This window comes from Argentina silus (genome assembly GCF_951799395.1).
Source record: "Argentina silus genome assembly, chromosome: X".
NCBI lineage: Eukaryota > Metazoa > Chordata > Actinopteri > Argentiniformes > Argentinidae > Argentina > Argentina silus.
In genome coordinates, this window is record NC_139653.1 from 44,478,723 (window position 1) to 44,493,722 (window position 15,000).

At 45.2% G+C, this 15,000-nt stretch overlaps 1 protein-coding gene across 1 annotated transcript in view; it reads right to left on the bottom strand.

The window, feature by feature from the left end:
• phldb1b (pleckstrin homology-like domain, family B, member 1b) overlaps positions 1-15,000 on the bottom strand; it is a 64,701-nt gene that overhangs the window by 48,371 nt on the left and 1,330 nt on the right. The window contains exons 2-3 of the mRNA XM_083695531.1: positions 13,005-13,128; positions 11,245-11,415 (exon numbers count right to left, since the gene is read on the bottom strand). Coding sequence (XP_083551657.1) covers positions 11,245-11,415; positions 13,005-13,128 — 295 coding nt within the window. The remainder of the gene's footprint in view (positions 1-11,244; positions 11,416-13,004; positions 13,129-15,000) is intronic.

Below are 15,000 nucleotides of genomic sequence, written 5' to 3' on the forward strand. Positions count from 1 at the left end.
TGAGTCACTTCCAGAGAGAACACAGTCATAGCTAAGGCCTGCATCAACATGATCTGTGGTAAAACTGAGTGCTAGCGTGTGTGTGTGTGTGTGTCCCTCACGCCCAGCCAGACACACCCTTCAAATGATATGCCCTGAGGCTACAGATACCACACACTCAGCTTCATAACTCACTGGCAACTCACAGACAACAGTAGACTGTCTGGATCCAACGTACTCATAGACAGCCGCACAACCATTTATTAGTATTCAGAAGTTCCTGCGTTTCCCATGAATTATGATTATACACAGCATTAGCAGTAACAATTGGCAATGCACAAGGCATCCTGTAGCCCGCAAGACTGTATGGGTCAGTACACAGCAAGCTAACAAGCTGTCAGGCTAAAACACTCGCTACCTCTCAAAGTCCAAACAAGGTGGCTGAATAGAGGAGCAGACTGGAGATTTAAGAGCGTCTTTGTTGTTAAAAAACCAACCCACGTCTGGGGTGAAGAGTCTTCACCGTGGTACTTCTGATGAAGCCTCCGGAGCCTTCACCACAGTTAGTTGTCAGGTTACAGTACTACAGCCTTATTAACTGCAGCTGAAGTGGAGTGCAGCAGGCAGAGGAGGCAGAGAGAGAGAGTGTTCAGCCTGTTTAAGCGCCTGTTTGATCTTCATGGAAAGAGACGACTCTTTTCACCACACACACACTGCTCATGCCATTAACTTGTGCTGTTTCTCCTCAGTTTCTCCTCAGCTTCCCCCCTGAGGGACTCTGACCCACAGACCTCAGCGGTTGGAAGACCTTGTCCAATACTCCAGTGCCATGTTTGTGTGTGTGTGTGTGTGTGTGTGTGTGTGTGTGTCTGTGTGTGTGTGTGTGTGTGTGTGTGTGTGTGTGTTATAGGGTGTGTGTGTGTGTGTGTGTGTGTGTGTGTGTGTGTGTGTGTGTGTGTGTGTGTTATAGGGTGTGTGTGTGTGTGTGTGTGTGTGTGTGTGTGTGTGTGTGTATGTGTGTGTGTGTGTGTGTGTGTGTGTGTGTGTGTGTGTCTGCGTGTGTGTTGTAGGGCGTGCATGTATGTGTGTGTATGTGTGTGTGTCTGCGTGTGTGTTGTAGGGCGTGCATGTATGTGTGTGTATGTGTATGTGTGTGTATGTGTATGTGTGTGTGTGTGTGTAATCGGGTGTGTGCTTTCTGTGTCTAGGGATGCAACAGAGTCTGCATAAGAGCACACGTTGCAAGCCCAGGGCACAGGGGGGCCGGAGGGGAGCCGGCATGGCCGGGTCGGAGGGGAGGGGGGGGGGGGGGGGGGGGGGGGCTGCCGGCACAGGGCAGATGGGGGATGGGGGCTGCTTCCTCCACAGCTGATCTCTGACAAGAGAGGCCATCAGAGATCAGACAGACAGGATGAGTCAGCAAAATAAACAAAGAGCACTCTCTCTGTCTTTCTCTTTCTCTCTCTCTCTCTCTCACAACACTATGCACTCATCAGCCATCAACTACTAGGAGCGGATAAACAGAATGAGACTTGGACGCCCACAGTCATCAAACTGAGTCTTTGTCAAATCCTTTCTGATAATTTCTCTTCCACAGTGACTAACTGAGAAAGTTGAGCACAAACAGCCATGGCCACAAGACAAACAGCCATTGTCTGTAACCAGATCAATATGGAAAAGATGGGAAAGATGATATTGATTCATGAGTGTGAGTTACTGTAAAGGCAATTTCACATTATGACAAAACCTTCAAGGAATTTCCAGCTATCTGTGCATGAATTACCAAGTGTCTGGCCACCCATACACTCTTGGACACAAGGTTCTACCTGGAACCTAAAAGGGTTATTCGGATGTCCCTGAGAATTTGAGGAAGCCTTTCAGGTTCTCGGTAGAAGCCTTTGAGAAAAGCTTCTACAGTACATGAAACCCAAAAGGGTTCTTCAAAGGCTTCTCACACAGGGGAAGATGAAAAACCCTTGTTGAGTGTAGTGACAGGGCTGTTATCCATAAACCCCACACCGTACATAAATGACTCCCTCTCTCGAGACCTATTACGACTCATCACATCAGCCATTACAGTGCTACTTATCTTGATGGATTCCCTCACATCAGTAAACGTTGCCTGAGACTAATATGGATTTATAGACTGCATAGACGTGTGAAGCATTCATCTACAGTGTGTCCCTAGACAACACTCAAAGAGATGAGTAGGTATAACTGGGCTATGTATCATTATGGTCAGATGGGAGAACTTCCTGACTTGATGTTATAAATTATACCGAGCATGCCTGTTTAATGAGGATACAGGACTCTGGTGGGGCTGGTGGAGGTAGAAATCGGAGGACGGGCTCATTGTAATGCATGGAACAGAATGGGGAATGGTATCAAATCAATCACACGTGTTTGATGCCATTCCTCATTCCGTTCCATGCATTACAATGAGCCTGTCCTCCGATTTCTACCTCCACCAGCCTCCCGTGCGACACGTAGGGATGAGCACACTGCAGTACTAATGAATTGTTTCATAATGAACTATCCTTCATAATAACAAATGGTCATTCAGTTTGTCACTATAACTACTGAGATCCCTGTGCAAGCAATGTGCTGTAATTGATTAACTCTTGTCAGTTTAAGACCTTGATAAAGGATCTGTCGTCAGAGGAATGTACTTTTTTATGATATTGATATTGATTATAAAATTAAATTGACTTTGTAATTGATACGTTATTAATGTTATTATGTTTGTAATTTGAATGTACGTTTATGATCCGTTTCATATTTGTTTGTACAGCGGGGCTCCCCTGAAGAAGAGACCTTGGTCTCAGTAGGACCTCCCCTGCCTAGAATAAAGGTTTAATAAAAAAATAAAATAAAATAAACAATGTATAGTAATCATTTGTTGCTGCTAGCTACTGCACAGAGGAGTAGAGGGGTAGAATTATTTGCCAACAAACAGACATACCGTATGTAAGATAACAACACATTTAGAATTTACTAATATAATATACATTCATTTACTCCTATAAAAACATTAATTTTCTTTGGGAATATAATAGATTAAAAAAAAAACTAGGTTGAGGCATCCAACTATACAATATCACAAACATTTTAACATTCATACTATATTGCACCCTCCAGCCAGGATCTGAAAACATCTCTGTATATAATCCATATAATTCTGCTTTATGAGTAATAGTCTAGTCCACGAAGATCTAAGTAGTTCTCTTCTATTTAAACCCACATGATGTGGCCTCCTTCCTCCCTCCCTCCCTCCCTCCCTTCCTCCCTCCTTCCCTGGCTGGCCTCCGCCCTGCCTCCAGGGGCTTCCCTTCCTTATCTACAGACAAGACAAGAGCTGGTACAAGACAATAGTTGGTGGGAAAAAACATTAGTCCTCTGCTAACCAGACCAGAGGAATGCCTAATCTGGCCACAGTGATGATGTCTAACCCAGAGCTATGTAACCTAACCTAGCCCAACTCCTTTGGTGGTCTGTGGAAATTTCCATGGAGGTCCATCAGACCAAGGGTCACATTCCCCCTAGTCAGCCCCATCCCACTGTGGTGGTTAATGATAGGAGGAGACCAGTGGAGGCTGATGCAGGCAGAAATCGGAGGACAGGCTCATTATTACACATAGAACGGAATAAGGAATGCTATCAAACACACATGTTTGATACCATTCCTTATTCCATTTCATGCATTACAATGAGCCTGTCCTTCGATTTCTACCTCCACCAGCCTCCACTGGAGGAGACAGATAGACAGAGAGTACTAGACCTCTGGGTGAGAGGGTTTAACCCTTGGTGATCATGTTTCCTTCCTTATAGCAGGGATGGCCAATCTTTAAACTGCAAAGCCAGTCTGGTGGCAGGCATTTGCTCCCACCAAGCGATAACACACACAATTCAACTTCTTCAAATAACTTCCTAATTCAATTAATCATAGTGTTCGATCAGAGCTGTAATTGGTTGAATCATGTGTATTGCGATTCGGCTGAAGCAAAAGCCTGCACCCACACTAGCTCTCACAGGGTTATTGTCTACCCCTGTCCTAGTATGAGGTTCTCCACTAATGCTGTGAATGCTGTGAAGTGCGTTTCTAAATCTGAAGAACCCCTTCACCTCTGGACAAGCATTCTAGGATTCCAACAAAGGCCCAGGCTGAGTTTAGCAGAACCCCCATCAGCACTGATCTCTGTACAGCTCCACCACCTCCGCCACAGGGACCGTTCTAACACCCTCCTTACCACAAAACACCCTGCCAGTTAAATATGACACAGTGCCATTTCAGTAATTAGAATTCTTATGAAGTCACTTAGGGAGAGGACAGGCGTCACTGGCAAAGGAGAGAAAGAGTTCAGAGCAGGGGATAAATCTGAGCTGTTGTTCTAGGGAGCGAGGCTGAGAGTGGGAGAGGGGTTCTCAGTGCAGAGGGAGAACAGCCAAGAGCCTCATACCGTTCTTGTAGTTAATCAGCCAGATTGATTCTCTTGACGTTGTGAGTCAGAGTTCTTTTTTAACACTGCAATAACGGTTTGACTCGTCATTGCTCTCATTACACTGAGTGCACTCTAGGAAATGCTCCAAACTGCATCTTTCATATGGGGGGAGGGATGGGTGGGGGGGAGGGATGGGTTGGGTGGGGGAGAGGGATGGGTTGGGTGGGGGTATCCCACATTTACCGTAGAACAACCATGTCTAAAGTACACCATGGAATAGAATAATACTTGATTAACCATGAAGCAACTCACAAATAAAAGGTTTGAAAAAAAAGTCAAAGTATTAGGCTATAGGCTAATCTTGATATTCGAAAAATCTGTTTTCCATATAAGGTTGACAGAGATGATTGGCCCTAGACACAAATGGATCTGACATTCAATGACATTCAATAGAGCACACAGCACCATCACCGAAAAGCACTGGCAGGGATTCAGTTCTCTGGCTGATTATAGACCTATTGTTAAGCAAGGATTAACAACATCAAAACCTTAGGAGATGTTCTTTCAGGACAAACTGTCACATATTGTATCCTATATAATAACCATATAGGATTTCCTTTGTTTAACCAGGTAGGCTTGTACAGCGTGTTAAAGCAAAGTAACGACATGGAACAGGGGAGGCTGGTGGAGGTAGAAATCGGAGGACAGGCTCATTGTAATTCATGGTATGGAATGAGGAATGGTATCAAACATGTGTTTGTGTGTAGCTGGAATAGACCCTGGAAAGTGATCCATTAGGACCACTCAAAACAATCACATTTAATACAAAATGATGCCTGGGGGGTATTGTGTAATTAAGATTAGCCAACATCCATTAACCCCCCCCCCCAAAAAAAAATCCCCCTCCCCACCCCCAGTTTACCCATACAAATAGAACTCAATCAATAGAGTTTATTCTGAATTCTGATTCCACATGGCTTGACCACTATATCTGTACGATGTCTACATCAGTCACAAGATTCACTGATAAGATCGAAGGAACTCTAAGTGGGTAGAGAATACTTGGAATTCTGCAAGCATGAGCACATGTATGAATGCACAGGGATCAGCTGAGAAGATTCAGTTGGTTCTGTCCTGTCTCCTGCCCCCTGACTGACCCTACATCTCTGAGTAACAGCAAGCTCACTAGCTGGCCAGCTATTGTCTTGAGGTGTGCTGTCAGGCCAAAGTGCTGTCTATAAGTGTTTGGAGACAACTCCAGTGTTTAAATTCTGGAGACAACTCCAGAATTTAACAATAAATAATTGTTTATTTACACTTTATAGTCTGGTATTTACATTAATGTCACGTGATTAAATGGTTATTACATAGTAATTACATAGTAATAACCAAGGAATTACTTGGTTGTTTCTTTGGAATAACTACTCCGTATTCTCTTAGAGCAAACACATTCCCATCCGTTAACAATTAGCTTACCGTTACTCGAGCTTACAGGGTTGGACAACTTCACGTTTTTTTTACTGGTCAATAAAATCCAAAAGGCGGACAGTAAAGCAGGCCATCAGACGTGTCTATGAGAGCCACAGACAAAGGGATGCCCAGAGGTATGCAGGACAGTTGCCATGGTATGCTGGTGTTTTACTGCAGTAGGAAAGGCCAGAGAGACTAAAAAGCTGACCCGTTAATCACTCAGTGATGTAGCCAAGGCAGACTACGTCATCTAGCCATGGAAGAAGACTTGAGTGAATTCTGCTTCATTGCACTTCCCTGAATCAGTCTGGAATTGTCTCCACTGAAACCGTTGGTGCCGTAATTAGAACACCCACTGTACATGTCTTGGCTAAACCCGCTGATACTCCCTGAAAAGACACTTATTGAACCAGTTAAGTTATTATCTGGCCGGCCCAAGTGCCTCCAGGTCCAGCCTGATATTCAGTATTCCAGGCTAGGAGACATCCACTGCAGAAACACATACCAGGAGAGGCTCCGTGGAGGCTGGTGGAGGCAGAAATCGGAGGACGGACTCATTGTAATGCATGGAATAGAATGAGGAATGGTATCAAACAAGTGTTAAGTGTGTTTGATACCATTCCTCATTTGTTCCATGCATTACAATGAGCCGGTCCTCCGATTTCTGCCTCCACCAGTCTCCCCTGCAAGAGATCTGACATACCAGGATTCATAGCACAACAGCAGGGGTCCCTCTGAGAACTTCTCCTGTGACAACATTCTATTTTCACCAGCATGCAGTAACTGAGTTGAATGCATCTGGCAATATAAATACACTATAGAAGCATGATGTCAGACTCCTAATTTATGACCCATGAACTGCATATAAAAGCCAGTCATGAACCAAAAACACTCAATGACAGAATATGATGTGCATTTATAGATTGTGATGAACATTCATGATAAGACAATAAATATGTTGGAATAGCAAGTGTCAAATAGCATATATCTCTCAAAGAAATGTATCCCTGAAGTCACCCCCATATACCGCCATACAACTGGGGTATAAGGGTTTCAGAATCACTCTCATATATTTTCATTATCAATTTCATAACATTTATCACAGAGACCCCAGACGCAATATCCTGAAAACCGTCAGCTACGTCCAGCGAGGGGCAGGATGAGGTGTCGGGGGCTGGAGGCAACAGATGCTTACACAGTTCACACTCTCCCTCTCCTCTCCTTTTGTCAAACAACTGAAGAGACAATACCCCTACTGACCATGTCACTGAGACAGATGGCCATGTGGGCTACAGGGGAGGCTGGTGGAGGTACAAATCAGAGGACAGGCTGGGCTAAGACAACTAGTCTTATGTTGCATACTGTACAACAGGCTACTCTGGGTTCGAATCCAGACTTCCACATAGCCATGCTGGCTGCATATTGGTAGACTGTATCTAGACAGGGTTAATAACAGCATGGTTAGGTCACATTGACCAGGAATAGAAGTGAAACCGTATACAGGCACCGAGTGACCATGCCAGAGAGTGAGAAGGGAATCTCGATCTGCTCTGTCATCCTGAAGGATGTGGCTGCAGGAGATTTTAGACGTGTATATGTTTTGCTGCTGTCTATAAATTGATCTCACGTGTAGGAGGACGTTCAGTTGGTGGAGTGATGAGCGAATATATAGCGGGGTGTTTTTTTTTTCAGAAATCAATGTGGGAACAAGTTTCCTGTAGTCAAAAAACATCTATAAACGTTTAATGCAATCGTCATAAACCGCTAGAAGGTACATGGATGCTTCACAAAACGTTAAAGCACCCAGTGGCATTCGTAAATAAATGATAAGAAAAAAATATGATCACATTCAATGTAGGTTACTTTCAGCTGCGCCCAATATTGGTACAATGTTGGCTACATAGAACAAGAAATGCATCATAGCAATGTTCATTAATAGGCGTGTTACACTATCGCCACGTTGATAAAATGTATCACCTTCAATGTTGAGCAACTATTTAACATTGTTACATACAGTAGCCTGTACCACTTAACCTACTGTACCGAAAGGATTGAGCAACAACTGGTGAGAAGTCAGCTTTTGAGATACTTTATCGTGGAATCTGATTCACTCTCAGTTATATATAAAAAGAAATGCCTTTCACTGGTCTGAAATAAAACCCACTTACTTTAAATCCTATGAATGAACCCCTCTCGCTCCGCGGTTATCATCGCAGCTGCGCCTTTCAAGCCACGTGTTTTTTTCTCCTAAACGGCAAATTATTGTGGAAGAGCCAGGACGACTGTGGTGGTCATGTCTTGTCCCGACGAGTCCTTTGTTATGATAATACAAATCAGTATTCTTCAACAGCTATTCACAAACAAAATTGCTATTCGCAATTGAAATATCCACCTGCCTCGCTCTAAGCACCGTGTTGCAGCTAGAATAGTTAATGGTAGTTTCTCCAGACGTTGGGGTAAAATACGTTTCAGTCAAATGAGTACAGTATTTCTAGTTTACAGTTCCGCGCTGTATTTCTCCATTGTTCCCCTCAACGCAGCCAGACGTATTGTCCTCTTGTTTTATCAGTAGCGCGGAAAGAGAATGGCTTATTTGCTGCTGCCGGCTCCTAAATTGCGGGGTAGGTGGTTTGAGTTGAACAGCTGTCTCTGACACTGGCTCAAAGTAATTTCCTCCCCGGAGAGAAAGAGAGAAAAGGGACGGTGAGTAAAAGGGGGAGCGATAGAGAGCGGGGGTGGGGTAATGCGTAGCCCTGAGTCAGATGTGAAGTTGTGCAATTCAATCACACCATAATTCATTTCTTACATTTCATACCTTAGATTAATTGTGGGGTAGGGATTTAGAGTAGCATAGGGTAGACTAGTATGCTCAATGCTGATAAAGGGGTCAATTCTGTTTTTTATTTTATTCTGATAGTCATGCACTCAACACATGAAGTGAACTCTGTTGAAGGGATCCATGGATTAGCGTTTCCATTTTATTCCAACAGGTACTGAAATGCCAACTCATAGATTAACCTGTTCCTCCACAGTACTCTGCTACAGCCTATGGCTGCTTTTAGACTAGTTGGGGGGTAGAAGTAAAAACAACTTGGGACTTTGAATGAATTGCACTGCATTTTCAAAGTTGCCTTCACCACAATGGATTCTCTCCTACTCCCACAATAACCATCATATGACCTTTCACCCCTCAGGGGTGAAGGGGGTGTATTAGGGTGAGAGTGGGTGGGTATAAATAGCCACGTGCCTGCTCAGATTACCCAGCAGAGAGTCCAGGTTGGGGGCCCACAAGAGACAGCCTCTGTCATCGCCTGACCCTGACCAGTGTGGTATATTAGACCCAGGCTGCTAGCTAGGCCTCTCCTCACTGTCTGAGGTGGGAACACCGACGCTGTCAAACCTGGGTTATGGTTTATAACAACCGGGTTGCTGGGATTCTAGTGTCACCGACTCGGTTTCAAATTCCAGCCATTTGCGTGGCACCACGACTGTGTTAGCAAGCTGAGCAAAAGCCCAGCCACTATACAGTAGATACTTTCACAGGGGTTGCTTTATTTTCAACACTGGCTATACAGCAGTGGGGGCTGGTGGAGGTATAAAGCAATTACAATGAGCCCGTCCTCCGATTTCTACCTCCACCAACCTCCACTGTTATACAGATAGGAAGTGGTGGGGTTATATACATCAATACATTTACCCTTCCAGGATTTCATATGTCAGTGTGCATGTGCATGGTTTAGCTTACTGTGGGGAACCCTTTATCAACATCCCCTAGGAGCTGGCAGCGGTTCCTCCGGCCTTGATCGATCAATGTGTAAAAAAGCACACATCTGCATTTACTGGATGGATTTCATGACACTAAAACGACATCTTCATTGATCGAGTGGTCTGTACTGTACATGCCTGTGCTGGTTAAACAACTGCAAACAGGTATCGATTCACATCTTAATTGCATTGCATGTGCATTGGTTAGCTTGAGATTAGTTCTCAGTTATTCTCAGTTACAATCGATATTGTTTGATTGTTCTTGACGGCTCTGTTCTATGTTTGCATCGGCTGCTGTGTGTCTTGTTCATGAAATATGAACCAGCTGACGCTGCAATGACGGTCATTCTATAGCTGACAAAGACTTGATTGCTGAAAAGTGTTGGAATTTTTTGACTGCTGGAGGGGTGCATGGAATCCATGGAATACGAAGTACATATAAAGAAAAGAGGTTGTGGACGGCAACTTGATCCCTTCAAAGATATTTAATTTGCTGACGCATTTCGGAGCAAACTCCTTCATCAAAGCCTGACTCCTGAGACAGGCTACTGAGACAGGCTACTGAGACAGGCTACTGAGACAGACTACTGAGACAGGCTACTGAGACAGGCTACTGAGACAGACTACTTGACTCCTGAGACAGGCTACTGAGACAGGCTACTTGACTCCTGAGACAGGCCACTGAGACAGGCTACTGAGACAGGCTACTGAGACAGACTACTGAGACAGGCTACTGAGACAGGCTACTGAGACAGACTACTGAGACAGGCTCCTGAGACAGGCTACTGAGACAGGCTACTGAGACAGACTACTGAGACAGGCTACTGAGACAGACTACTGAGACAGGCTACTGAGACAGGCTACTGAGACAGACTACTGAGACAGACTACTGAGACAGGCTACTGAGACAGGCTACTGAGACAGACTACTGAGACAGGCTACTGAGACAGGCTACTGAGACAGACTACTGAGACAGGCTCCTGAGACAGGCTACTGAGACAGGCTACTGAGACAGACTACTGAGACAGGCTACTGAGACAGACTACTGAGACAGGCTACTGAGACAGGATACTGAGACAGACTACTGAGACAGGCTACTGAGACAGGCTACTGAGACAGGCTCCTGAGACAGGCTACTGAGACAGACTACTTGACTCCTGAGACAGGCTACTGAGACAGGCCGAGAGACAGGCTACTGAGACAGACTACTGAGACAGGCTACTGAGACAGGCTACTGAGACAGGCTACTGAGACAGGCTACTGAGACAGACTACTGAGACAGGCTACTGAGACAGGCTACTGAGACAGGCTACTGAGACAGACTACTGAGACAGGATACTGAGACAGGCTACTGAGACAGGCTACTTGACACTGAGGTCCACATTTGAATGTGTCTGTTCCTTTGTTGATACTCTTCATTCAAAATCAACTTGTCTCTCCTCCCCTCTTCCCCTGTCTCCTCTCTCCTCTCCTCAACTTGTCTCTCCTCCCCTCTTCCCCTGTCTCCTCTCTCCTCTCCTCAACTTGTCTCTCCTCCCCTCAGCAGCAACTCAGGAGGCGCACAGTGAGGAACCCAACCGCAGAACTCTACCTTGAGACAGACGGGTGGGCTGGGAGACAGGGAGCCCGTCGATGGCACAGGGGTTTCCACAGGGGTGCAGGGTGATGACACCAGCCCTGTTCTCTATATAGCAGTGCTGGGCAGCCACTCCGGTACCCTGGAGGTTGATGTCCATCGCCCCATGGCCTAGCGTGGTCTGACCTGGTGGTGGAGCAACACAGAGGCACGGGAGAAAGAATAAGGACAGAGTTAATGTTGGAACAGAGTTAGAGATATTCCTCAAAAACCATTGAAGACGTTTATCTAATCTTCTTGCATTTCAAGGGTTAGGGTTAGGGTGGCATTTGGCATTTTTACATTTGAGTCATTTAGCAGACGCTTTTATCCAAAATGACTTACAATGAGTAAATTTGTCTAAGTGAATCAACTGTACATCAGTCATCATAAGTAAAACCTTCGATAAGAACAAGTGAGATTCAGAGTGCTAGGTTTAAAAAAAAGTTCCAAGTTCCAAGTTCTGGTAATGTAGGATGTTAGGGGGTGGGGAGGTGAGGAGGAGGAGCCCAGGGTTAGACCAATTGGATCACTATTCCAAATTGGTGTATGTTTAGACTTTTAGCTATTGTGACTTTAATTCAGGATGAATGAGCCTGAGACTTTTGTTTCTGTCGGTCATAACAACAGTGATTGTTGTTAGGTCATCTTGTCTCAATGAGACTCGTGTTAGGTCATCTTGTCTCAATGAGACTTGTGTTAGGTCATCTTGTCTAAATCTTATATAACGTTGTGGATAAGGGGTAAACAAAAAAGTAAAGGTGTGCTGAACTCTGAAGTTAGTTTTGATTAATGTGTCTTTGTGGTGAGGACGCTGAAACACCTGTGGAATTCTGTGAGGATGATCAACATACCCCAGTGTTGCAGTCATGCGTTAAGTGCACACACACACACACACACACACACACACACACACACACACACACACACACACACACACACACACACACACACACACACACACACACACAGAGGCCCTGTCCACTCTCATCCACCCTTGGGCCTCCAGATGAGGGAAGAAAAGCCCTTGGAATGTCATAGCACAGTGAAATACATATTCCCTTCCTCACTACCCTGGACATAACCCCTGGAAGAATCTCTCTGCATTCCATACCTGGCCCCTCAAGTCAGAAGAGGCTGGTGGAGGCAGAAATCGGAGGACAGGCTCATTGTAATGCATGGAGTGGAATAAGGAATGGTTAAATCAATTCCTGATTCCATTCCATGCATTATAATGAGCATGTCCTCCGATTCCTATCTCTACCAGCCTCCAGCCCCCCCCCAAGCACCCCGACACTGTCTGACAGACAGACAGAGGGGCTGGGTGAAAGGAATCATCCACATGAATAGGCAGCAGTAGTAGTGGACAGATGCACAGGTTTTGGGGGTTTAACAAATGGTCAGAAATAGAGGCGACAACAGAGTCGGCTTTCAGGCTATTGAAACCCTGCACAGAGGTGAAGGACCGTGCGTGTGTGTGTGTGTGTGTGTGTGTGTGTGTGTGTGTGTGTGTGTGTGTGAGCATGCGTGTGTGTGTGCGCGCATGTGTGTGTGTGTGAGCATGCGTGTGTGTGTGCGCGCGTGTGTGTGTGTGTGTGTATGGATGGATACTATGTTTTCATTGATGACCCAATTCACGTCAGATCATCAGGTTACAATAGTTGTCAATATTCATAAATGTACTTTTTCCACTATTGACATTTTTGAACATTTGAATGAAGTAACTGATATTTCACCTTCAGGCAGGGGCAGCAGTGTGATGGCTGTGCTGAGACGCCCACTCCCCAGACTGACCAGATGGGGGCGCTCTGCCTGGAACTTCAGGCCCTTCCCACTCTCTATCAGGTCCAGAGGAGTACTCTGTAAGCAGAAGGGTCACACACACACACACACACACACACACACACACACACACACACACACACACACACACACACACACACACACACAGTCAATCACTCCCTGCATTGGTATTACACAGCCAATGACAGCAAGACAAGAGATTATGTAAAACAAGATATTATGATGTTTATTAGTGTGGATTTGAGAGAGCATCAGTTTATTAACTGAATAGATTGCATTGCTTATTAACTGATAATCAGGCTTATCGGACAAAACAGTGTTTTGGAAAAGTTGAATGAAGATGACTGCCCTTAAGTAGTGCACCCATAATAGACCTATAGATTAGATTAGATTAGATTCAACTTTATTGTCATTGTGCAGAGTACAAGTACAGAGACAACGAAATGCAGTTAGCGTCTAACCAGATGCTCTCATGATAGATGCTCTCTTATGACTATCACTGTGACGTGACATTATCTGAAAATGTTATCTCATTCAAGCTATTCAGGGTCAGTTAACCATGATCCCTTTCATGTATCTGTTTTCTGAAACCTACACACACACACACACACACACACACATGCACACACACACACGCACACACACACATGCACACACACACACGCGCACACACACACACACACTTTACTTTTGCTGTTACTGTGGGTTGCACATTGCTCATTTTATCACCCGAGGGAAGCTTGTATGAATGTGTGCTCTGTGTGATGGCATACACACACACACACACACACACACACACACACACACACACACACACCCCTCCCCTAGTTCTGCCTGAGCAGCAAAAACGACAACACGGGCTCTGGGCTCTGCAAGGGGTGGTTGCCATGGTAACAACACTCGCTGTGGAAACCGCTGAGAAACTGAGAGCAGCAGTTAGGGAACATTACCTCCTGGAGCACATACACAAACACACGCACACACGCACGCGCGCACGCACACACACTCGATTAGCTAATTTTTGCCGTTCTGTCATGATAACATTTAAACACACCACGCAAGAATCTGACTTCTTAGTCAGCAATTTATTCATTCATTTATACATTTCATACATGGACAGCACTGTAGCCCTACTCTTGCATTCTATAATAGTAAAAGGTATGAAGGTATGTTAGGGTTAGACCCATTCTATAATAGTAAAAGGTATGAAGGTATGTTAGGGTTAGACCCATTCATTATCATATGTTATATGGCTTGGAGCCAGCATACTCTGCATACTCTCCACTCTCCCTCACTCTCTCTCTTTCCCTCTCCCTCTCCATCTCTCTCTCTCTTTCCCTCTCCCTCTCCATCTCTCTCTCTCCCTCACTCTCTCTCTTTCCCTCTCCCTCTCCATCTCTCTCTCTCACTCACTCTCTCTCTTTCCCTCTCCCTCTCCATCTCTCTCTCTCACTCACTCTCTCTCTTTCCCTCTCCCTCTCCATCTCTCTCTCTCCCTCACTCTCTCTCTTTCCCTCTCCCTCTCCATCTCTCTCTCTCCCTCACTCTCTCTCTTTCCCTCTCCCTCACTCTCTCTCTTTCCCTCTCCCTCTCCATCTCTCTCTCTCTCACTCTCTCTCTTTCCCTCTCCCTCTCCATCTCTCTCTCTCCCTCACTCTCTCTCTTTCCCTCTCCCTCTCCCTCTCCCTCTCTCTCTCTCACTCACTCGCTCTCTCTTTCTACAATCAACCCATCTCTACATCATGGATTCTGAAGTGGTGGCAGATCATGACACAGGGGAGGCTGGTGGAGGTAGAAATCGGAGGACGGGCTCATTGTAATGCATGGAATGTAATGAGGAATGGTATCGAACACGTGGGAATTGATAGCATTCCTCATTCCATTCCATGCATTACGATGAGTCTGTCCTCCGATTTCTACTTCCACCAG